Here is a 23,721-nt window from a genome sequence, read left to right as displayed (position 1 = left end):
ACATGTCATTGTAGTCAGGTCACAGTTATGCCTGAATTTTCAATGTTTTTGTCAGTCACAGAAGAGCCCCGTTACAGCACCATATGGTCTAATACATTTAACGCTGTGAGAGGAAAGTGAGTGTTCAGACCTTCACCTGTTGGTCTTTTTGTTGCCTGATTTCTAACAAATACAATGTGTTTCTATCTCTTCAGGGCTCCCGAGATCATCCTGGGCCTGCCGTTCTGTGAAGCCATAGATATGTGGTCCCTTGGCTGTGTGATAGCTGAACTCTTCCTGGGGTGGCCCCTATACCCTGGAGCTTCAGAGTACGACCAGGTAACACATCATGATTTCTTGGACCCTTTAAACTGTTACCTGACCTCTAAGCAACTTGTGACTCTCTCTTTTGGTTCGAGCACACCCATAAATCTGTGATCATGAATGAATGATTATCTTATGCTAATGCATGTGCATTTGTGTGTTCTCTCTCTCTGTTGTGTGCTCATGAGTGTGTTTTGGAGGGTGGGGTGGTTCTCCAATCCCCCTGACAGCTCCTGATGATTCTTGCGCAGCCTCCCTGTTTATCTGAACAGATGCCACAGAGCCACTTGTCCAATTAGCACAGCCCCTGTGCTCCAGAGCAAGACTTTGCAGAGTTCCCTTCTCTCTATCAGTCAGACGAGGCTCAGCGGGAAAACCTTGAGAAAGTTGCGCTCCATCACCAAACAGGCTTGTCTGATTTTTCACAAGCCCAAAAAACCTAGCAAAGTGTCTCATTTACATGTCTCAAATCAGTCTTAGACTCTTCACTGAGGTCTGGGTGCTGTGCATTGTTCAGCCAGATAAGTCTGGAGTGGTTAATGTTGCCCTAGATTTTCACTCTGCCATAAGAACATTCATCTTAAAGTTTTAGCCTTTTTTTGTCATCAGCGGGAAAGAGTCCCGATGCTCCGCAATTAAATGAAGATTATGGTCCAATCATGCATATGATTTAAAAAGTCTAAATGCATTTTTCATCTTCTGTCTTGCAGATCCGGTACATCTCACAGACACAGGGTCTGCCTGCAGAGTATCTGTTGAGTGCGGGGACAAAAACAACCAGGTTTTTCAACAGAGACCCCGACTCCACCTATCCTCTTTGGAGACTTAAGGTACACCTGGAATGATGTAGATGCATGCACACACGCACAAACTTGTAACATCAGGACCATTCTTTTAGTAGCAAATAATACATCTTATGAGGAAAATCAAAATCTTTACCAGGAAAAAACTGCCATTAACATTCTAAAACTCTGGCTGCGCTGTGTGAGGCATTGGTGGCCCTGTTTCTGGCTATAAACAAAGGGAGAGGGTTATGAGAACAAAATGGATCTGTGTGAGAGGATTTGGCAAATGGAAATCCAGCCTGGTGTATCCAGCTCAGAGGGTGTCTGCTCTAACCCCCTCCCTCTTTATATAGGCCACTCAATAAGGAGATCCACTCCTTTCTTTTGTACCCTCATTAACTCAAGTTGAACTTTAGTGTGCCACACAGTCAATCTGCACATAGTGTTCTTGACTGTATCGAGCTGCAAATAGTGATCCGTCTCTGCAGGGTATAGTGATATTTTTACCATGTCTGCTCTGCTTGTGCCTAGGAGTGATCTGTGGTTCATTTGTTTCTTATGAATCCCAGCAACATACCACACTGACAACAACTGATGATGATTGCTCTTTAGAGTACATAGTGTACATGCTCTCAAGTCAAACAGCTGCCCATGGGCTTTTAGCAGTTGGCAGGTAAAACTTGCGCAATTTTATTCATGTTTTTGCTCAAATTTAATAATCTCCCAGCTCTCCTTGAAAAACTGTATGACCTATGTGCTCATGAGGCCCTTTTAAAACACATTGTTGTCAGTTTAAAAAAGAAGGATGTTTCTGAGTTCCTTTAGATAAAAGTTGACAGCAGCATTGTAGGGAAGACACAGAGACAGATTACAGTAGCTTGCACTTGACACCACTGCTGCAACTGCGTATGATTTTCTAGTGTTTTTGGTATGTGGAAAATCAAATATCAAGGCGGTGCTGACCACTTTTTTTCCACTCCGAGAGACACACAGACAAGTGGGAAGAATCTGGAAGAGTGATTGCTCATCTTTAATTTGACCTTGCCATGTGTTTCCATGTAGCAGCAGCTGCATTGCTTTGCTGACTGTAATTAAAAATATCATGTGTTCAGTCAGGAGGTTTCCATAGTCAACGCAGATCAGTTTTGTGTAAATTTGCATCCTTTGAGAGACATGATCTCATGTGTATATACTGTGCATTTCCATGTGGTTCACAAACATGTGTGTCTCTGTGTACGTTTTAGATGTGAGAGTGTTTAGTTCGGGGTATGTTCTGTATATTGTCCCAGTGTTCATGTGATATAGTGTGCGCCTCCACATGCAGTCGCCCCCATCTTCCCTGGCTGTTAGATGAGTGTTTGTGTGCTACCCCAGGGTTGCTCAGAGGGCAAGCCGAGTCCTGCTGCACATCAACAACAAGAGGCTGTAATGAGCCAAATGTAAATAGTGAGTTTCCAGAGGGGAAGTGTGATGGGATTTGAGAGGAACATCTGTTTCTTGTCTCCCGCAGACTCCAGAGGACCACGAGGGTGAAACGGGGATCAAGTCCAAGGAGGCTCGCAAGTACATCTTCAACTGCTTGGATGACATGGCGCAGGTATGCCGTTTCATTATCACAAAGCACAACAACGTCTTTTCCTGCACTCACATCCGACCGATGTGACTATTTTGGGTCCAGGGCCAGTTTGATCCGTCACAGCTCAAGAATTATCTATCAAATATTTGAAGTCCTTTAAAAACATGTATCCTGCCAGGACCTGATCTCCAGGTGCTGTGTAGCTCTGTTGCTATATAGAATTTTACAGAGTGAAATGAAAACAGCTGTTCATTGGAAGCCCCTCCTCGACTCTGCTTCTGCTCTTCATTTTGTTTAACCGCTATCTAATAACTTACAGACAGACATTTGAGCTGAACATGTGGTGAGGCTGGTTAATGTGTTTGATATGTGCAGTTTGCTTTTTTGAAAGCTATTTAAGCTGGAGTGAGTGTTGTGGCTATGTCTTCACTTTGTACATCTGTAGGACATGTAAGCATGTAGAGGGCATAAACACAAAATACTGTACTCTCTCCCTGTCTTACCCTTACAGACACACACTTGCGCACACACACACACACACATACACACACACACACACACACACACACACACACACACACACACACACACACACACACACACACAGACACACGTACATACACGCATCCCAGAAAGTCCCAACGAATTATACAGACTTGCTCAGCGGGAATCGCACCATGTTGTGACTGCATGCGTAACTCTGCTGGTTAGTCCCTATCTGCCTGCAGCCCTGCATGTCACCTGTGGCAATCTGTTTGTTTAGGAGACCAGCAGACTTATATATATATATATATATATATATATAACAGACTTATGTATGGAAAATCACTGCCACTGAACATGGCTATATTTAATGTCACTTTTCTCTGTGACTCATGGTGAATTTATCTCTCCACGGTGGGAAAGTTCACATGTAGCCATGACATTTTGATAGGACGTGCCTGACAGTGAGACGATAGTAAGTGTTGTTTGGTTCACCCTCGCCTGGCCGAGTACTGGTATTGCTGGCAGATATGGCATTGGGGATGGAAAATTACAATGTTTTTCCCAGGCCCTTACAATCTCTTACAGTACTCTCTTGTCGTCATGCTACTCGATCCTGCCTCTGATAATGAGTAGCCAAGAGATAAGTTAAGCAGGTGATTTATTTCCTTTGGTATATGGTCATCTTGGTGCATAACCAGCAGCAGCACCCTCTGGAAACTGTCCAGGTGGATACTCAACACATGTACCTACTTATGTGATGGAGACAATTATGGTTGTCCAGTAGCGCCCAGGGCCGCTGTCAGGCCTGTCTGGAATAACATGTCGGCTGGGACAAGATAGTATCACTGCCTGGGCTTGTTGAATTTACAGTTACGGCACACACGTACACACGTACACACGCACACACGCACACACACACACACACACACACACACACACACACACACACACACACACTCACACACACACACACACACACACACACACACACACACACACACACACACACACACACACACACACACACACACATGCAGCAAGGAGTTTAATGAAACCAACCTGCACTGGTATGATATCCCCTGGGTCATCTCTGTCTCCTATGCTTCAAGCTCTTATGTCCTGTCTTCCTCTCACTGTTGCTGCTAGACTCAGCTTACTACAAAAACACAGAGGAGTTACAGCAGAGCTGCACAAGCTTAATGTAGGAGAAAACTGCCTATTTTGCCCCATCTCACTATCCCAACCGTATAAACAAGTCAGTATTGTGGACATCTGTCTCCGTGTGTATAATGGATGATATAGCTGAAGGCCCAGAAAGACAGAGGGCTGGGTGCCAGGAAGAGATAATGAACCTCCTTTCAGTCGTGGGAAATGGGGGTAAGGCTTTAGTGACAAGTATATCTAATTTAAGTAAATCAGAGACCAACTCATACCAAATGGAGAGCCCCGCTAGAGGCTTGGTGTAGACGGAAAAAAGTCTGGTACTTGCTAGGAAATGGATTCACTTTGATCTGCAAACCTTCAATATCTCTGTTGTTGATAGGGGTGAAGCCACGGCAGGAGGAGCAGAGGTGAATTAGACTGGTGCTCAACAGGGCCTTCACCATAACCTTTATTACACGTGCTTACAAATACTTTTCTCCTGTTTTCTACTACCTCTCCTACTGAAAAGTAACGTTTATGGGCTGATCTGCACATGTCGTCCGGCTGTATAGAAGGCAGGATTGCATCCTGTATGCCTTGCTCCATATCTCCTGAGGCATAACCCAATCTGTCCCGCTGCTCGACATCTGCCATCCCTGCCCTTGCTCCAGAGTGGCATGTTAGTGTTCCTCACGACACAGATGTGCCTCCGCAAACAGCCATTGACATGCAAGACACGCAAGGCTGTGACCATGTTAGTCGGAGCCCCTCGTCTATATGTTTTTGAGCGACCATTTGCATTTTTTGTTCAACATTTGGAAACGTTTAATGTTGTTTCTTGCTGTTATTGGAAGGAAATTACGTATGGAAATATCTTTTCTATCTAGTGAATTCACATATTTTCATTTCAATGAATGACAGCAACATTCTTTTTCTTTTTTGAGCTTCTTATTTAGTCTGATTATTGCGGCATGCCTCTTCCGAATCCCAGCTGCTATGCATGTGTGACCAAACTGTGTACATTTCCCAAAGTCATCTCTTCCACTAGCAGAGGACAATGTGATTATTTCTCACCTCATTCTGCAGATTATTCCTTTATCACAGCCAGTGGAGATGGCAAGCAAAGAGGAATGGTTACAGAGCCTGAATAACCTGCATAGAGAAAGAGATTTGAATCAGATTTGCAGTGTTGACTGGCAGCACATCTGATAGCCCCTGGAGCAGGCCTACAGATAAGCGCTGCGTCTTTATGAAAAACAGGCCTGCTACCTCTGCATGGCAGTCACAGTAAACAAGGCTGCCTGTCTGTTGCCTCTGTGCCTGTCTCTGTCCTCACACTGACTGACAATCTGCTGGTTCGCTTAAGCCCAGTCTAGCTATATCATGACCTCGCCCCACACCCCCTCATTCTTCACCCCACATGACAACCTTAAAAGCAGACCCAAATCCCAGCTTCAGTCTCACGTCTAACAAATCAATTCATGTTTGCTACGTAGCTTTCCATTAGAGCAGAAATCTGCTGCTCTGCCCAGTATTTATCCACAACCTAAGCCGCAATGCTTAATACAGATGAAGCAACACGATGTTCCGAGGCAGCTTCCCAGAATTGCCTCAGAACATATTTAGGTTACGTTTTCTCTCTCATGTGCACTCACAAAATGGTGTCCTTTGTGGAGGGGTGTTTTTTAATGACTGGCCAATGGCGGCATTTATTGGCTTCATGTTTTTTTGTTTGTTTTCACATCTCAGGAATAGATAAAAATCTCAGCAAAGGCGCCAGAAGATATTTCAAGTGGTGCTATGAATACCAGTGCAAATGTTTATAATGTCACTAAGGTGCAAGGTTATCACTGGGCTCTGTGACACACAAACTGACACTCTAACTGATGAGGCCTTGTGAGTATTAATAGGTCTCTCTATGGGAATAAGCTGTGGGAGAGATTTTTCTCTGTCGTCTGCAGAGGCCTTGAATACTCCATCAGGCATCAAAGAAATATTTGAAATGTGTGTGTTGGTTTTTATGCCTCCAGGTGAACATGACGTCAGATCTGGAGGGGAGCGACATGCTGGCAGAGAAGGCCGACAGGAGGGAGTTCATCGACTTGTTGACCAAGATGCTGACCATCGACGCGGACAAGAGGATCACCCCTATTGAAACGCTCAACCACCCCTTTGTTACCATGTCACATCTCCTTGATTTCCCACACAGTACACAGTAAGAGCTCAGCTTGTTGTTGTTGTTGTTGTTGTTGTTTATATAACTCGCATTTTGAACAGTGAACCGACATCTGCCACAAGACACAGCGCTTATTTCTTCTCCCGTCTCCCTTGCGCTCTTTCCCTGTAGCGTGAAGTCGTGCTTCCAAAACATGGAGATCTGTAAGCGTCGTGTCAACATGTACGACACAGTCAACCAGAGCAAGACACCCTTTATCACCCACGTGGCCCCCAGCACCTCCACCAACCTCACCATGACCTTCAACAACCAGCTCAACACTGTGCACAGCCAGGTAAAACTAACAAATATAGAAGTATGTCAAAGGTGGAAATGTTTACTTCATTTCCACCTTACCTTTCAATGCTTGTTGGATAGATTAAGGGACAAAAATTTGGTAAATAAAAAAAAGAAAAGGTCATATGTGCTCTAAAAAAAAATTAAAGTACAGAATATGCATCAACAGGATATGTAAGTGTATTTTAAAGACAATAGATAATTGAAGCCAAGCCATTCAAGTTTAAATATTAAAGATGCCGCTTGCTTACATAACTAGTCTAATGCTTTCTTATCCAAATAATTGTTTCTTCAACATTCAACTGCCAGTAGCTTAGCAGCTCAAAAGCGGATGCTTGTTTTTCTCTGTGTGCTCTGCCTGTCTGTCTGCATGTTTCCATGCTTACTGTGCTGCCTTTCTGCCTTGGTGCATGTATATCTGTCTGCCTGCATTTCTGTCTGTGCCCCAGGTCCTGTGGGATTGTCACAAAGTGCTGATTACACACATGACAAGCCCCACTTCCTGCTTGCCTTGCATTCTGGGGCTTTCAGGCCTTAAGAATCCCTTTAGCAGGCTTCCTCTCTTTTTCCCTCCTCTCGCTCTTGTCCTATTCTGTCTTCTCCTCTTTCCTTCCATTTCCCTGGGTTGAGCCTGTGGTGCTTTACCGCTTCGCTCCCGTACGGTCCGTGAATCGAAACTGCTGACTTTTGGCTTACGCCGGAATCACAGAGCGTTGGGTTTTAAGGTTTTCCAGATTGTGCTTAGTTACAACTCCTGCTCTCCCCCACCCCTCTCTTTAGTAAACAGAGTTCTTTATCACCAACTATATCAAGCCAGCTCACACTGTGTAGCATGCGACAAAAACCCCATCTTGCTGTGATTTAAATGGATTAACATTCCCTCAGCTTGTCTTTTCTGCGCCTGGCTCTCAGGGCATATAGACAGACTTAAGTTAGTGATTTATTCAGCTCGATTCATTCATTTGCAAAGCAGGAATTCAGCTTTGGTTTGGTGTTTTGCTGCTTCCGTGCTTATTTATGATGAATGCCACAGTGCCATATTGATTATGTTCCCTCCCCTGGTGTTCATCGAACACGCTAAAGAGAGCAAATGAAAAATGAAAGCGCTGTCTCTGTATTTCCCTCCGCCCCTATGTACGCTTAATGAAAGGGCTAAAATTAGACAGTGTCTCATGGAGCGAATACTACTTACAAGCTGAGCAAACGGTGTCTCTTAAAAGCATTTGTTTGTATCTAGGATGTTCCCAGGCAGTCTTGGCATTCCACATGTCTTATTAATGGTCAAGACATGCTGGAGTTACCTTAGCTTACATAATTACAGAGCGACTGTTGGCAGTGAAATATTACTCCAGTTAGGCATATTGATTTGGAGGCTAGATAGTGAAGCTGTGACATGAAATGTCAAATTTTGTGGCAGCTCATTATGATTCTGCAACATTTTTATTTAAACTGATTTTTAATGAGTTATTTACGATATCCGTAGGAATGACTAGAGTGCGATAATTAAGGAGATATTTATGTTGGCTTGTGTGGTGTGTTGTTGCTAAACAGTGTACTGAGACATATAAAGCATCACTTCCATCCATGTCCAATATAAACATATAAAGACAGTGTACATTTCCAGTCCAGCAGCACATTATTCCAGTTTTTTAAAAGTAAGGCTAGTGGGCCAGTAAATGCTGCAAATTTGTACAAACTCACATCTCAATTTAAATGCGCTCTGTTGGCGTTTTGCTCATTGGCGGTTGATTATTGTAAGAATCATAGCATTGATCATCTCCTTCTTTCTCTCCCTGTAATTAATCAAATCAACAGGCCGCATATTTTAAGACGCGTTCGAATCAGTCGTCCATTTTCCTCATTTTTCCATCGGCTTTCATCAATGACGGATGACCTGCTATCCATCTTCTCTTAATCTGCTGGTTGTTTTTTATTAGCATGTGTTTAGTTATGTTAGAATATTGTTTGTTTGTTTTTTTACAATGTCTGCTTTTCAACCTCCCCACCTTGGAGCACTTTCACTTCCCTATCATTCCCATCAGTACCTCCACTCTCATGTTTTTTTTATTTTTATTTTGGTCCCATCATTCCTTTAGGCCACCAACCTGGCTCCCTCCTCCACCAACAATGCCACCCTTTCCTTTGCAAGTCCTGATGTCTCCATACTAAACTACCAATCTGCACTCTACCAGCCCTCCGCTGCCTCCATGGCAGCCGTGGCCCAAAGGAGCATGCCCCTGCAACCGGGGGCTCCTCAGCTCTGCGCTGCCCGGCCCGACCCCTTCCAGCAGGCACTCATCGTCTGCCCTCCTGGCTTCCAAGGTAAGGAGGTCTTACCAGTCAGAATGCATTAGCACAGATAGATAAGGGTGAGGTCTGTGGTGGTCATATGGGCAAAACATGAGATCTCAGACAAGAGCACCTGAACTAGAACAGGCTGTAATATGTGGATAAAACATAATAAAAATGTAAATTAGTTTAAGCCTAAGAGCTGCACTAGTACTAAGGCTCCAACTAGAATTTATAAGGCAACATACACAGTCATATTGTCAGTATTAGTTCTGTCTGTGCAGGTAAAGTCCTCTTCTTTTTGCTTTATTTTTGTCTTTTTGTTTTTCAGCTCAGCCTAGCGCCCCACAGGCAGTGTCAATCGTAACCTACAAACAGTGATCTAATGATAACTTGAAGAGGCAATTAATCATTTGGAAAAATTAAATATCTTTGTGTAATGCTTACTCACCCTTTTGTCTCCTGTGTGTTTGCACTGAGAAGGCAAAAGAGCTCTAAGGCATGATTTTATTTGTCTATTTATTCTTTCTGTGAAATGGGTGATTAAAAATAACTTCCATTATTAGAAACTGTTTTTATACTACTTCCATGACTACGGTTTTGTAAGAATGGTTGCTGTATTTGAACATAGCAGACATCTGTTGAATACAGATAAATCAGTGAGCATGTATAAAATGTTATTAGATCTCTCGCTCTTAATTTTTGCTGATAGCATGATTGTGCATGAGGTGACAGATGTGGAGGGTATATTTGTTGATATTCTTTGTGCATGTCCATTTTTTGTGCGCAGGGCTGCAGGCGTCCCCTTCCAAGCACACCAGTTACTCTGTGCGGATGGAGAATGCTGTTCCCATAGTGACACAGGCCCCTGGTGCCCAGCCTCTGCAGATCCAACCTGGACTTCTCACACAGGTAGGAAGGCATCACAGAGAGGGACAAAGTATAGTTTTGGGGTCTTAAAAATAATAATGCCTGTCACAAAAACATTTTCAAATTGCTCAAATGAAAAAAAACTACCTCTCTGCATCCCTTGTTTTTTGAGCCTTCACTAAGAATAGTATCTATCGATGGAGGCTGGAAATCACTCAATGTTCGTGACCCTGCCCCTGCTGGCAGCTGTTTTTTTCCTGAGCGCATTCAGGCCAAGCTCTCCTGTGCATTACTCCCTAGCTCTCTCTCTCTCTTCTTTTGCTCTCTCCCCCTCACTCACTCTCTCTCTGCTGCCCCGCTCTCCTGGAGGCTGAGGCTGCCACGGTCTGATGCACACAAAGGCAAGAGCCTTTCACACAGAGAAGGCCTTCACTGGAGCCTGCACAGTGGAGCCAGAACTTTAGCTGCTAATATACAGTTGTTGGAAGTAACAGAGAGTGACTGTGCATCACTCACACACACACATATACACACACACACAGACTCACACACACGCGCACACACACACAACCACTGTAGACCACTTCCATCGCCACACCACGTCTTTCCCTATGGAAATTTCCATGAAGGCTTTAAATATCCTTGAGAATCCAGGGAGTTTGAAGCACTCCCTTATCTCCAGTTAATCATGCAGTAGGCAGGCAGACAGGCAGTAAAGCTCTATGTGTGTATGTGTGTGCACGCGCCTGTGTTTCTATGGTGGGTTAATCTGTCAGATACCAAATGGTGATTAGCTCCAGGGCTGCTTCCAAGTCAGGCGCTCCAAATTACAGGCCTCAGAGGATCCTGGTAGGTCAGGGGAAGCTTGGATGAGGCTCTGCATGACCAACATCACCAGATCCATGGATATATATGATGGATCTACCAAATGCAAAAAAATCTATATCTTCATATATGTCTTAATAAGGAAAATTTAAATTACATTAAGTGATGATGATCATGTGTTGATCCCACAGAGCTGCCATGCTCTGCAGGTATTTGCTCTGTCTGCACACATGTTAAACAAAGGCAGTAAACAGTTAACGTAAGCAGATGGTTTATATAGGCCAGCGAGCTGAACACCTAATAACTGGGTGTACAGAGAGAGAGTGTGTGTGTTTCTCCGTCTTTATTCCTTTACTGTGGGAGGTCTCACAGGCTTGGCTGGGTAGTTGTTGCCTTCTCCCCACCTGTGCCTTAATCCACCCACTGCTCACTGTCGTCCATGCACCCTTTGCCCACCTCAGACCCATGCACGTTTAGCCCCGAGCTCCCTGGGTGTGCAGAGAAGGGCAGAGTAAAGGAGGCTCCAAGCTGGGAGGCAGGGAAACCAGCAGGACCTTTATCTGGAGCAGGAATGCAGAAAATGTGGAAACAATTGGGGAGTGAGAGCTGCGGCTTTCAAAGCCCTGAGGTGACAAAGGGTTTTCACCCGGGGAGTGTAGGTCGAGGTGGGAGGCGGTGGGCCGCTGATAGTGATGGTAGGCTCTCGGAGAAGAAAGAAAATGGCCTCTTAACTGGGTTACCATTTCAGGGCAGACAAGCTGGTTACACAACGCAGACGTCCTAGTGAGAGGGGCATGTAGAGTGCCAGGAATGGAGATAGAGTGAGCAGGAGGAGGAGGAGGAACAGGAGATGGATGGATGTATTAGAGTCTCTTAATGGCATGTTGATAAAAGGCCTTGGATGTGGTCTTGGATGTAAAGACCATCTCCAGCTCCAGAATGTTCCATTAGAGACGTCAGTCATCAGTGCAGAGACAAGGCAGCTCTGCTGTCCTGCAGATGCCCCCTGAAGCTCCTCACCCACAGGCTCACTGGTTTGGAGACTGCAACCTGTCTCAGACAAGAATAGTTCAATATCCGCAAAAGAAACAGCTGCTTGTGTGAGATTATTATGGAAATAGCAAAACAAAGCAAATATATGAGTAGTTAAGATGAAGTTAAAGGATAATGGTTAAAAAAAAGGTTACCACACTACATGCACAGAGAAACTGCTTTCTATTTTGTATGATGCTTCTCTCTTTCTCTTCTCTCTGTTTGTCTTTCTCTCCATTTAAATGCGTGTGTGCTGCAGCACATACCAATGCTGTTGTAAATAGATGTGCAAATGGTATTAAAGGAACAATTCATTAGCTCTGACATTAAAGTGCTAATCAATAGAACTGCATTAAACTATTAGGGTAACACACAAAGTAACACACAAACACGCTCAGGCATGCATGCACGCACACTCATCTTGGCACATCTTGGGGCATATTATGCCTGATACTCCTTCGGTTCTGCTTCAGAAATACAAAGTAGCCTCTTTCACAGCTTGAATAAGCCTGTGAATTTAATTAGAACATAGGTTGATTTGACTCAAGTCAAACACATAATCACACTCACACGCAGACGCACACACATATGCTCACTCGTTCGCTCGCTCATACGCACGTACACAAAGAAAGGAGCTGCTGTACATCTTTATTAAGTCCTGCTCTTATCTGTTTTGTCGATGGATGTCTCCTTGAAGCTGGCAGAGTTCATTTTGCATGCCCACTAGCTTTAAACCAGCTGTTATGCACTTTTGAAGAGATATTGTAATTTATCACAACACCCTCAAACTAATCAGCCAAGTTCAACGAGTCATCTTTGTTCATAAATGTATATTTAATTAAAGTAAAATGTGTCCTGGGTTACTTTGCAGTCCTATGAAACACTTATGTGTCTCCTATTTTTTTCAATCTCTTCTTTTTATCTTATCCCCCTCTTTGTTTATCCCCCCCTCCGTTCTCTCCCACTTCAGCAGGCCTGGCCCAGCGGCACCCAGCAGATCCTGCTGCCTCCAGCCTGGCAGCAGCTCACCCACACCTCAGTCCAGCATGCCACTGTCATCCCCGACTCCATGAGCAGCACACAGCCTCTCGCCAACTGGAGGTAAACAACACTGCTCCCTTACTTTTAACTGCTCCCAGCCAGTCGTAACCTTTACTGATTTTAGAGAGCATTTATTTAGATCTGTGCAATGTGGCCTGCAGTTTTTGAATCCACCCTTCTTTACACAAGGATTAAGCTGGCTAAATAAATCTGAACAGTTTGATATATTTTAAAAGCTTTTTTTTTAAAAAGCACTATGGAAAATTAAGTTTATACACATAATACTGGGGGCACGTTTGCAGTTCAGGTCAGATAAACTCATTTCAAAAAACAGCAGTGGTTTTATGGCTTTTATAGGTCAAAATGTGCTATAGGAAGATAGAACAGCATGAGACTGATTGACCGAGGAGCCTGTACCTCCCTGACAGCTTGTCCTTTATCTCCAATGAATCACAGTCCCCACATGAACACGGGTGCTTTTATAAGAACAGACTGACCTCAGGGAGATGGAATATATGTACATGTAGAGACATCATGTTGAGTGTAGCCTGTCATTGGGATAACTCGATAAATGGATGTATAGATGGGAGAAGGCAATCTGCAGGGAGATAAGGAGGATGCTGGTATATAATGTGTATGTGGAGGGCTGCTGGGGCCATGTATGCTCAGATTCATTTGGAGCTGTCCATCTGTGACCAGACAACCCCCTACTCCTCTCCTCTCTTTCCTCGTCTCTCCCTCCCTTCCTGTCCAGTGGCAGCTCTGCTGTCCTCAGAGAGACGATTGGGAAAGTGTCGCACTTCCTCTGCAGAGCTATCGCTCCACAGCTGCTGGTGTCAGCTCCTCTGCTCTCCCTCTTTGCTCTCTCCCTCACTTGTTCCCTCTCTGCCTTCCGGATTCTTTAGAAAAGTTAGCTGCTGCCACCTGCTGGCCTTTGTGGGAAATGCTTTACTTGTCTGTCTTGTTCCTTACATACTATGTTGAGTTTAACTTGTCTGATATTTCAGTGTATTCCCCATTATTATATGCATTTGTATCTGATTTCCTTGTTTCTTCTTCTTCTTATTATTATTATTATTATTATAACATGAAACTGTGTCAAATTTACAGGAATTCCCACCCTCATGGCAGCCATTATAATCCCATCATGCAGCAGCCAGCCTTGTTAGCTGGCCACGTCACACTCCCATCCAACCAGACGCTCAATGTGGGAGTGGCACACGTTATGAGGCAGCCATCAACCAAAAAGAATAAACAGCACCAAATGTCTGCGAGGTACTATAACACTCAGGTCACTCTAGATTACTGTAAATCACCATCCTAGTAGCTCATGATAAGATTATGGTGTTGCTCGACTTTTGATGTGGAGGTATCAGATTTTCATCATCTCTGTCTCTTGCCCCTCTATTAAACACTCAACCCTTTTCTGTCTTCCTACAAGGAACATGTCAGCCTATGAGGTGTCATCTTCACAGGCAGTGCTGTCCCCGCAGCGCTCCAAGCGGGTGAAGGAGAACACACCCCCGCGTTGCGCCGTGCTACAGAACGGCTCGGCCTCCAACTGCCCGCCCCCGCAGCCCTGTGGGGGCGGAGGGTGGGGGGCCAGCGAGGCAGAGCAGGCTTCCAGCACCACCCGCGACCACCAGCACCAGCACCATGTCCCCAGACAGACCATCATCATCCCCGATACGCCCAGCCCTGCAGTCAGCATCATTACCATCAGCAGTGACACAGATGAGGAAGATGACCACAAACAAAACAATAGGTCAGTTCTGAGTTTTTATTAGTCTTTATATTTTAGCTCAGTTCATACAGGCTTTCATTGGGTTTACCAGTGCTTATGGAGAAGTTTCATCGCTGAAAATTGTTATGGATGTAAGAAATTTGCAGGCTGCAAGGTGCATCATGATTTTACAGTCATTGCAAAATGAATTTTCACAATAAACACACCACAAAGTGCTGCAGTTTCAGAAGACAGGCACAACAAAGACTTTTTCAAAAAACATGACATACATCTGCTTTCATTCAACATTGAAAGCAAAACTAAGAGGCCAGCTGTATTTTATCTTATCTTACTGTTATCTCTTATTTTGGATCTCCAAATAGTGCATACCATCATACAGGCACATCAATGACATATCTTTGTGTTTTTGTTATCAAAGGATTGTACGACTATAAAATTGATTTGATCTAGAGTAATAAAATACCCAACTACTCTATCCAAGTCAATTGTAATTCCTGGGATGTTCAGGTTTTGTGACCATTGATCAGTCAGTTTTATAGCCACACAGTCATTTGACACAAGATATGGCAGTGACAACGCCCAAGTGGTATAAATTGCTATACTAAAACACAAGTGAAATGAAAAGTTAGCGTTTTAAAATTGCAAGCAACGGTGACCACATATTTATACCTCACAAAACAAATCAGGAGTATAACTGCTCACAATATATCTACTTTCAAGTTGAGATATACAGCTATAGGGAGGACATACTATCAGATACTGATAAATACTAGTATAGTTTTGATGTTACAGTGGCCTTTAGTTGACTCAGTTTATCACTGAGCATTAATATTAAAGTTATCGCAGTTGATTTGAAATTCTCAGTAACTTAACTCTCTGGTGCCCTTCTATTTTCTCCAGCTCGTCTTCTAAACAAAGAAAGAATGTCATCAGTTGCGTGACGGTCCACGATTCACCCGACTCCGACTGTTCCAGCAACAACAGCCCTTACACTGTGGAGTCCAGACCCACCAACAACAACAGCTACGACACAAAGACCACCATACTGGACAACTACAACAATGGCAACCCACGCACCATCATCTTCCCCCCTCTCAAAACCCAATCCAGTGAGGTCCCGAATGAGTGTGAGCGCTTGATGCCAGGTAAGAGACACAGCCTCATGCAGTAGTTAGCTGGTAAATATTATACTTTGAGGTATTAACTTGCATCATCTCCTGTGCAGATGTGATGAACCATCAGAATTCGGCTTACAAGTTCAAATCGTCCAATGGAGTGCTGTCTGGCAATAATCACGTACCAGGGGGCGTGCTTGGAGGTGGGTCCTACCGACAGCAGCGCTCAGGGCCACACCCCCTCCAGCAGCAGCCTCTCAATCTCAGCCAGGTATGGTGGGACGTGAAAAGGGAACCTCAGGTATCCAAACTCTCAGTGTATATATTTTTGACAGTATCCAATTGGGATTTATAGGGTTTCATGCCATGAATTCTTCAGTTGAAATGATTATATGAAAATCACAAAAATGTAAGTTGCCAGGCCTTCCTTGAGCACCAGTTTAAGATATCTTCTTCCACCTTCTCCTCTAGGCCCAGCAGCACATGGTAGCTGAGCGAAACGGAGGTCATCGGCGCCAGCAGGCCTACATCACCCCCACCATCGCCACTCAAGCCCCGTATTCCTTCCATCACAACAGCCCCTCCCACACGGGCAATGTCCACCCGCACCTAGCTGCCACACACCTACCCAGCCAGCCCCACCTTTACACGTACACAACCCCTGCTGCTCTGGGCTCCACTGGCACCGTGGCCCACCTGGTGGCGTCACAGGGCTCAGCGCGCCATGCAGTCCAGCACGGAAGCTACCCCCCAAGCATCGTCCACCAGGTCCCGGTCAGCATGGGCCACCGCGTGCTGCCCTCACCCACCCTACACCACAGCCAGTACCAGGCCCAGTTTGCCCACCAGGCCTACATCAGCGCCTCACCCGCCTCCACTGTCTACACTGGATACCCGCTGAGCCCCACCAAGGTCAACCAGTACCCTTACCTCTAGAGAAGACACTGACTGACACTGGAGAGCCTGACCCAGCGCTGCTGCTTACCCCCCCGCCCCCGCCCCACCCGCCCTGAGCCCCATCGACATCCTAGACATCCTCTCCTCAACCTCAGACATAAACAGAGACAGAGGAACATGCAATCCTCATGAAACTGTCACGAATAACTTGAAGATATAACGACAGAGAGAAAAAGAAAAAAAAAGATTCACAGCCTCTCTAGAAGGGAATAATGGGGGTTGAATTTCAGAGGGGTACAGTTCAAGGTGTTTTGTTTTACATTTTTTTTCCCTGAAAGGGCCAGTTTTGCTTTTATTTGTCGTTACTATGCTTTACTTTATAAGGAAAGTAATGTCTCATTAGTTTTACAGAGGAGTTTGAAACAGGCCTTTTAGAACAGTGGAGGTTTTCTGGTTTGTTTTCTTTTTTTTTTACCCCTCTTAAATTTGGGAAGTGACTGTTGAACAGGGGTTACTGACTGGAAGTTTTGAATCCCAAGAGAATTGGGTGAAGGTGAAATACGGAAACCTGCTGCTCTTCAAAGAAAAAAATATTGATGGCCTTGAACTGTCTTAATATTTCCAAATCATTCATGGTGTGGGGAGAAAAAAGAGGCAACTCCCCCCACTCCACCTTCTTCAGCCGAGGAGGCTTCTGGAAATATAACCAACAGAAGACAAACAAACTTTTTAGTGTATTTATAGATATTTTACTTTATGTTTCACCTTTATGACGATAGTTCAGTTTTAGCTAGGTGTCTTAGCTGGGCCCCGTTCTTAGAATGTAGCAGTCTGCACCTGTTTGTTTTAAGAAGAAAACTTCTTTTTTTTCCTGATACCAATAGATTTATTTGTTCCTCTTTTTTCAATGTGATTGCACAAAGTGGTTATAATAACATAGGCATGTACAACGTGATTGTCTGTGTGTGCTACTGTCAGCCATGCGTGTGTAGTCCACTTCCTAAAAACCCTCTTCAGTCTTTAGGTTTTGACCATTGTTCCCTCGTAGTGCCTTACAGATATAACGACACAGTTTACTTGGCTTGGATCCTGAAAGCCACAAGAGACTATAGCTATACATAGAGACATTTTCCCCCCCTGGTTTGACATCCTAGTCGGGGCAGTTGTAGCTCTCTTCCAGGTGTAGGCTCAGCCCTTGCTGTTTCTTGTCCTTAATGACAGCATACTATAGTTGATGAAGATTAATGTCAGATTGATATCAAGCTGAGCTATTTTATTATGTGTGCATGAGATAACTTGCCTGGGGTACTTACCAAAGTCATAGATAAATTCTTGTTACATTTGCTCTGGATATTAATGTAAATATGAAAATGTACAGTATAGCTGTAGCCGTAAACCTTTTATCACAGTGGCACCCAAAATGTGGCTTTAGTTTGGAATATATTTGTTTGGGGATTTTTTTGTCTTTTTATTCACACAAGGGAATTCATGCATCGTGATCACACAGCAGAGATATTAGCTCAGTTTTCATGTACGAGGAATGAGTTACAGTACAATGTTTGAGACACAGTAGAGGACGTTTTAAGGTTTAAAGCTAGTCCGAGAGAAGGGCCTGACAGAAAGTGATTGTTGCAATGAGGGTGATTCTGTGAGGCTAGAGATAGCCTGTATCGAGGGTTGTTTGAGAGAGACACTGTGTAGGCACGAGTGAGGGGGCCGGTTGAAAGCATAGGGTCAGTTTTAGGTAGGGACTGTGGAGGACAGGGTGAAACTCTCTATCTTAAATGGGACTAAAATGATAGCAAGTTGGCACTGAGCAGGTTGATAGTAACACTGAGCCCGGTTGGTCGGTAGGAGCCGCAGGGGCACTACCTTACCTGAATGCACACCATGAAATGTGACATGAATCCTTTTGCTGTTGTCATTGTTGCTGTTGTCGTTCGTTTTTTCCAGCAAAGATAATTGGAAGTTATTTGTTGCGCTTGAGGTTTGGGTAGCATCTCAGAGCTGCAGGAACAGAGCAGAAGGGAAACGCCACAGCGTACACCTGGAAGGGCATCTTGTGGAAACAAGCTCGATTTGTTGCCACTGTCCATTTGTCTTCGAACCAGGTACACCACAGACATCGCCACGCCAGCCGAACGGGATACCTGAACACTTAGAGAACCAATAGGGCTGTCGCTTTATGTGTTTGCTGCTTGATTTAACAGACATCATTTTATTGTAGCCAATGATACAAATAATCTCCTTTGTTCAATTGTCCTCATGAAGTGGGCACATTAGAACTGCTGGTGGTTTAGTGAAAGCCTTCCCCCCTCTCCTTCATGGTATGCCATAGTACTTGCATTTGAAGTGATTTTGTTTTTTTTGTTTTTTTGTTAACTTAACATTATCTTGAACTTTTGACATGGCTGTAGTACATGTTGTGTTTATTTTTAGAGATTGTTGCAATAATTCTTGTGGATGTTTTATCAGAGTGTGTGTGTGTGTGTTTTTATTATATGTCAGGCTCATTTCTATTTTGTAACCTGGGGATTGATGTACAGTAATATTTAGTATTCCGTGGAGGTGGGTGAAATTGTGTAAAGTGTTGCAACACTGCTGATGATAGTAAGTGTTGAGGTGATGATAATCCAATGGGGCCCACATAGTTAGATAGTCCAGCTTGAGGATGCCACACCCAGGTTTGAAATCCAACAATCTCTTAAAAGACATCTCTTGATGGGCCCCTGAGTGGTCTTTCGTCCTGGTACTTGTTTTCCCCAAAACTCTCCACTCCCCATCAGCTCCAGCATGCAAGCCTTGGGTCCAGGCAGTTAAAGATGTGATTACATAGTACGTTGCTGGTTACGTCATTCTTCTCTGTTCTGTTGTTGTTGTTGTTGTTGTTTTTTTATTTTATATTATCGACTTAATTTACTCTTGGTCACCGGGGCCTAAGCACACATGCATAAGGGAGATGATTTTCCATTGAAATCTTTTAGCTCCTCTGTTACGAGGCAGACTACTGAAACATTCCACTGTTTGAGGGAATTTGGCATTACCCATGCTAGACTGCTGTCCTGTCCCCTCTCTTGTTACCACGGGGACAGCGTCATCACACTCTGACTTCTTTCGTTCCTCCCACCAAAGAGTTCAACAGATAGACCATGTACAGCACAGCACAGTACAGTACAAGCAATTCTCCACAGCATTGCTAGAGCAGACAGGCAATAACCTCTGGTTTCATTGTTAAACGCTTTACAAGTGCTTTTAATGACACGTTGCTTTACCCGCAAGCGAATGCATGTGTGTATACATTGTACAAGTACACAGGGAGGATTTAACATACTTAAGTCATACAGCACAGTCATTCATTTGTTTAGAGTTGCCACAGTGTTTCTGGACATTCAACTATAAGATCTGTTTTTATGCTTTTTCTTTTTTTTCTTTTCATTATTCCTCACACTTGGCCCCCAATTTGTTTTACATTAGGGTGCCATTTAATAGAATGAATTGTAAAAATGAATTAATTAAAAAATGTACCAACAATACCTTTAAAACCACGGTCACCTGCACAAAATGAATGTAATACGTGACTTGCGACATCTGAAATGGCTTTAGATCTTTCACAGTGGGTGACCTTTAATTTAATTTCTACACCATTTGTGGCCATGCATGATGCAATAATTATACATCTGATCTCCAGCAAAATCCCATGTGAGAGAAATAATGTAAAATTACCACTATCCTCATGATTAGGAGAGGTTCTATATTTTCTCTAAGGAAATACCCAATTATGAGAAGCCCTGTGTGCTCAACATCGTGGAAAATAACTTGATGTGTATGATACCTTTGTCTATCACTCTGTTTCACATAGCCAATGTTTTGTGTTTTATAAAAAAAAGGGGAATCAGAAATGTGAGCATTAATGTAGATCGAGTGACCTTACAATTACCAAAATGTGCTTAAGTAGAGTGTAAAGATGTTTTGTGTTTTTGAGGTGAGCGTAGCCTTCCCAGCTAGCGACTTTATTGTTAGAGTACTGCCTTCCAAATAACCAACAATACCTCCAAAGCTTTAAGGCGTCATTTTAATTAGAGAAAACTATATAAGGCAGCATCTCACTCTCTATGAAGCCTGGCATTCTCCTTACCTGGCATTAAATACACTCAAACTTCCAACTCCAACTTGCTCGTGGTGTTATCGTGAATACTTCTCCTCCTAATGGAGCTTTGGAAACACTGAGAAACATTCCTGAGAGTATGGCACACAGTGCTACATTAGTCTTCTTCGGACAAACTCCTCTAAGGTGACTTGAAGCATAGCCAGAAGTGAACAGATAACCTGCAACATCAAGCCACACGCTTATATAAATCATTAGGAAAAGTCGCAGCTGTTTCCCAAAGTACAAAAGGTTTAGGAACAGGTGTTAGGTGGATAAATCATGCGCTGATGTACTTTCTGTCACCTGGAAATTCATAATCTAGCTACACGAACATTCTTAAAGCCCTTTTGGATGAGAGTGGTTGTTTTTGTTCTTATTTTTTAAACCTTTGTTAAGGAGATCTGCTCCTTTGCTGGCTATTCCTTGGGGGAATTCAGGGTGAGGTGGTCAAGGTTTGATGCCATCACTGATAGAGAGAGTCAGGTGATTGCAACATGTGAATTTACCAAAACGGATTGAAATATGATTGTTTTCCATCTCTCTAAAACCAGGCAAGAATACAGAAAGATTTCTACAAGCTGATTTTCCTAATTTGGGGTTGTATTGTTTTAGTCTAATTTATATGATGGAAATTGTAGCTTTTCCCATCTACTTTCAGAGGGATTTCTAGCCAAAAAATAGTGATATTTGTAGTGTTAATATATGGAATCTGAAGATGGTAGACCAAAGCTGCATTCAAAGTCAGATTTGCCTGTTAACACTAAAAAAACTAGCTAGAAGCTAGAAGACATGTCAAAGTCACATTTGAAAAGTGACACAATTCATTTTTGGTACATCCTCAAAATGACATCTGTAAATCAGTGCAGCTCAACTTCTGAAATAGCTACTTGCACAACAACATTTATGCAAGTAATAACATCCATTCATTTACATTTTCTTAAGACCTAAGAGTGCATCAAACCCTGACCCCCCTTTTGTGTCCATTGCTGTATGGTTTCTCAATGGTATAAAATCTCATTCTTTGTCGATAAAGCTAATGTGTGCTGCAGTATTTCCTAGTATACTTCTTGGTTAATTGTCTTTTCTTATTTACTTTTTGTTTATTGGGGTGTGATGTCTCATTATTTCAATCTGTTGATGTAGCGTTCTATGTATACCCTGCTCCTTAGCCTAATATTATTAAGTATGTTATGAGAATGGATATTTTACTGGCTTTATAGAATGTTTAAATAAATATAATAATGACAATAAGAAGAAGGATTAATTAAACCTCCTAACAAGTTGAGTACTTGCTACTAAGCGCTTGTGTTACCATTATGATGTTGTGTGCTTCTCTTAATCATTTTCGTTGTAGAAAAATGGAGTGAATTTATATTAGGCTTCGAAAAAACTAATGATAGCATTGTAAATTTACAGGAGGATTTTAACAGACAAACAGCTTCGTCAAATAGAAGAATATAGTTATTTTAATTGTCCTCTTTACTAATTGTAGGGTGAGAAGGGGCTCGCGTTGTGGTGAACTATGTTATAGCTTGTTATTCACTGTTACTTTTGATCATTTTTTCGGTCTCCGAGGTGAATCGAGTTATTAATGAGAATTTGTATGCTCACATATGCATATTGTATATGTGTAGAAATGTAATCACACTTTGTCTTGGATTTACATTAAACTGTTAAGTCACAGCACCAGTCTCCTGTTTTTTTACTATTGTGTGTGTGTGTGTGTGTGTGTGTGTGTGTGTGTGTGTGTGTGTGTGTGTGTGTGTGTGTGTGTGTGTGTGTGTGTTTTAGATTAGGTGTGCGTTTTGGTTTAGTAACTCCTGTAATACATCACAGAAGAAATAAAAGATCAAACTGATTTGTTACCCGTGATTTGGCAAGTCGGGCCATCTGTGTAAAATTTACCTTACTCACCATGAATGTGGATTTATTTAATCAACTAATCGGAAAAATTGTGATTTTCCACAAAGAGATATTGTTGCCTATGGGTCACCACCAAGTCACCACACATAACCTTAATTAACATGTTGGCAGTATTCTGACCCATTACTTAACTAAAAGTAGAAATAAGTCCTGCATTCAATATTTGATTTCATGAAAGTATAGAAGTAATATCTGCAAAATGTATTTATGTTATCAAGTAAAAAAAATAGTCAGTAGTTATATTAACAAAACAAGCATATTCTTATGGAATTAAGTCATTTTCTCAAAAGAGAAGATTTCATGATACAATTTAAATCCACAGCAACTGTAATTTTCATTATATGCTGTACTACCACTAGATGGAGGTGTGTACCTAAATGTTAATGTACATACCCTGGCACTGACGTGATTAGATTATGCTCAACATCCTTATTTATTTTCAACCAGAAAACTTTACCATGCATGATGTTTATGACTCGGGTTTTGCAAGTTCTCTGATATTTGGTGCATTTACTCCCTGGCTGTCACAAATAGACTGCATTGCATCAAAGATGAAATGTTGCATCACGATTAACTGATCCAGTTAATTTCAGTGTCACTTAGGCATATTATGTGCAAACACTGTGCTTAAAAAGGCCTCTAAATGGTGAGGAAATTAGAAACGAGGCGACGCACACACACACACACACACACACACACACGCACGCACGCAGGGGTGCAACAACCAGTAAAAAAAAAGATGATTAATGTCAGTAGGAAAAGTAGATACACTATATTCAGAAGCTCAAAGAGATATTGCAGTCCGTCGTTATACATTATGTGCATCATCGCATGAGACAACGTTGCCGTGGAAGCCGCAGACGCTAGACGGAGATGACCAACCTAATTTTTAAATCCCATTTTGAAAGAAAAGCGCTGCAGCCAATGAGAACGGGTCTGGGCCAATGATAAACTAATCAGATATGTCAGGGGGCGGGGCTAACCCGATCCTCAGGACACGAGAAGGTAACTGTTACCAAAAGAGTGTCAGATG

General features: G+C 43.0%; 1 protein-coding gene across 5 annotated transcripts in view; it reads left to right on the top strand.

The window, feature by feature from the left end:
- hipk2 (homeodomain interacting protein kinase 2) overlaps positions 1–22,022 on the top strand; it is a 72,760-nt gene extending 50,738 nt beyond the window's left edge. The window contains exons 3-15 of one of the 5 annotated variants that reach the window (XM_062420069.1): positions 195–318; positions 1,014–1,133; positions 2,599–2,685; positions 6,324–6,508; positions 6,641–6,803; positions 8,998–9,127; positions 9,885–10,006; positions 12,792–12,922; positions 13,973–14,137; positions 14,304–14,627; positions 15,507–15,751; positions 15,832–15,992; positions 16,193–22,022. In XM_062420069.1, coding sequence (XP_062276053.1) covers positions 195–318; positions 1,014–1,133; positions 2,599–2,685; positions 6,324–6,508; positions 6,641–6,803; positions 8,998–9,127; positions 9,885–10,006; positions 12,792–12,922; positions 13,973–14,137; positions 14,304–14,627; positions 15,507–15,751; positions 15,832–15,992; positions 16,193–16,657 — 2,422 coding nt within the window. In that variant the 3' untranslated portion in view covers positions 16,658–22,022. Of the gene's footprint in view, positions 1–194; positions 319–1,013; positions 1,134–2,598; positions 2,686–6,323; positions 6,509–6,640; positions 6,804–8,901; positions 9,128–9,884; positions 10,007–12,791; positions 12,923–13,972; positions 14,138–14,303; positions 14,628–15,506; positions 15,752–15,831; positions 16,023–16,192 lie in introns of all 5 variants that reach the window. The other 4 variants (XM_062420068.1, XM_062420066.1, XM_062420067.1 and 1 more) reach the window with 4 other exon arrangements.
- The last annotated feature ends 1,699 nt before the right edge of the window (positions 22,023–23,721 follow it).

The sequence above is a fragment of the Scomber scombrus genome, chromosome 6 (assembly GCF_963691925.1).
Source record: "Scomber scombrus chromosome 6, fScoSco1.1, whole genome shotgun sequence".
NCBI lineage: Eukaryota > Metazoa > Chordata > Actinopteri > Scombriformes > Scombridae > Scomber > Scomber scombrus.
Note: the sequence above shows the minus strand (reverse complement) of the source record. Positions and strands in the feature narration are given on the sequence as shown.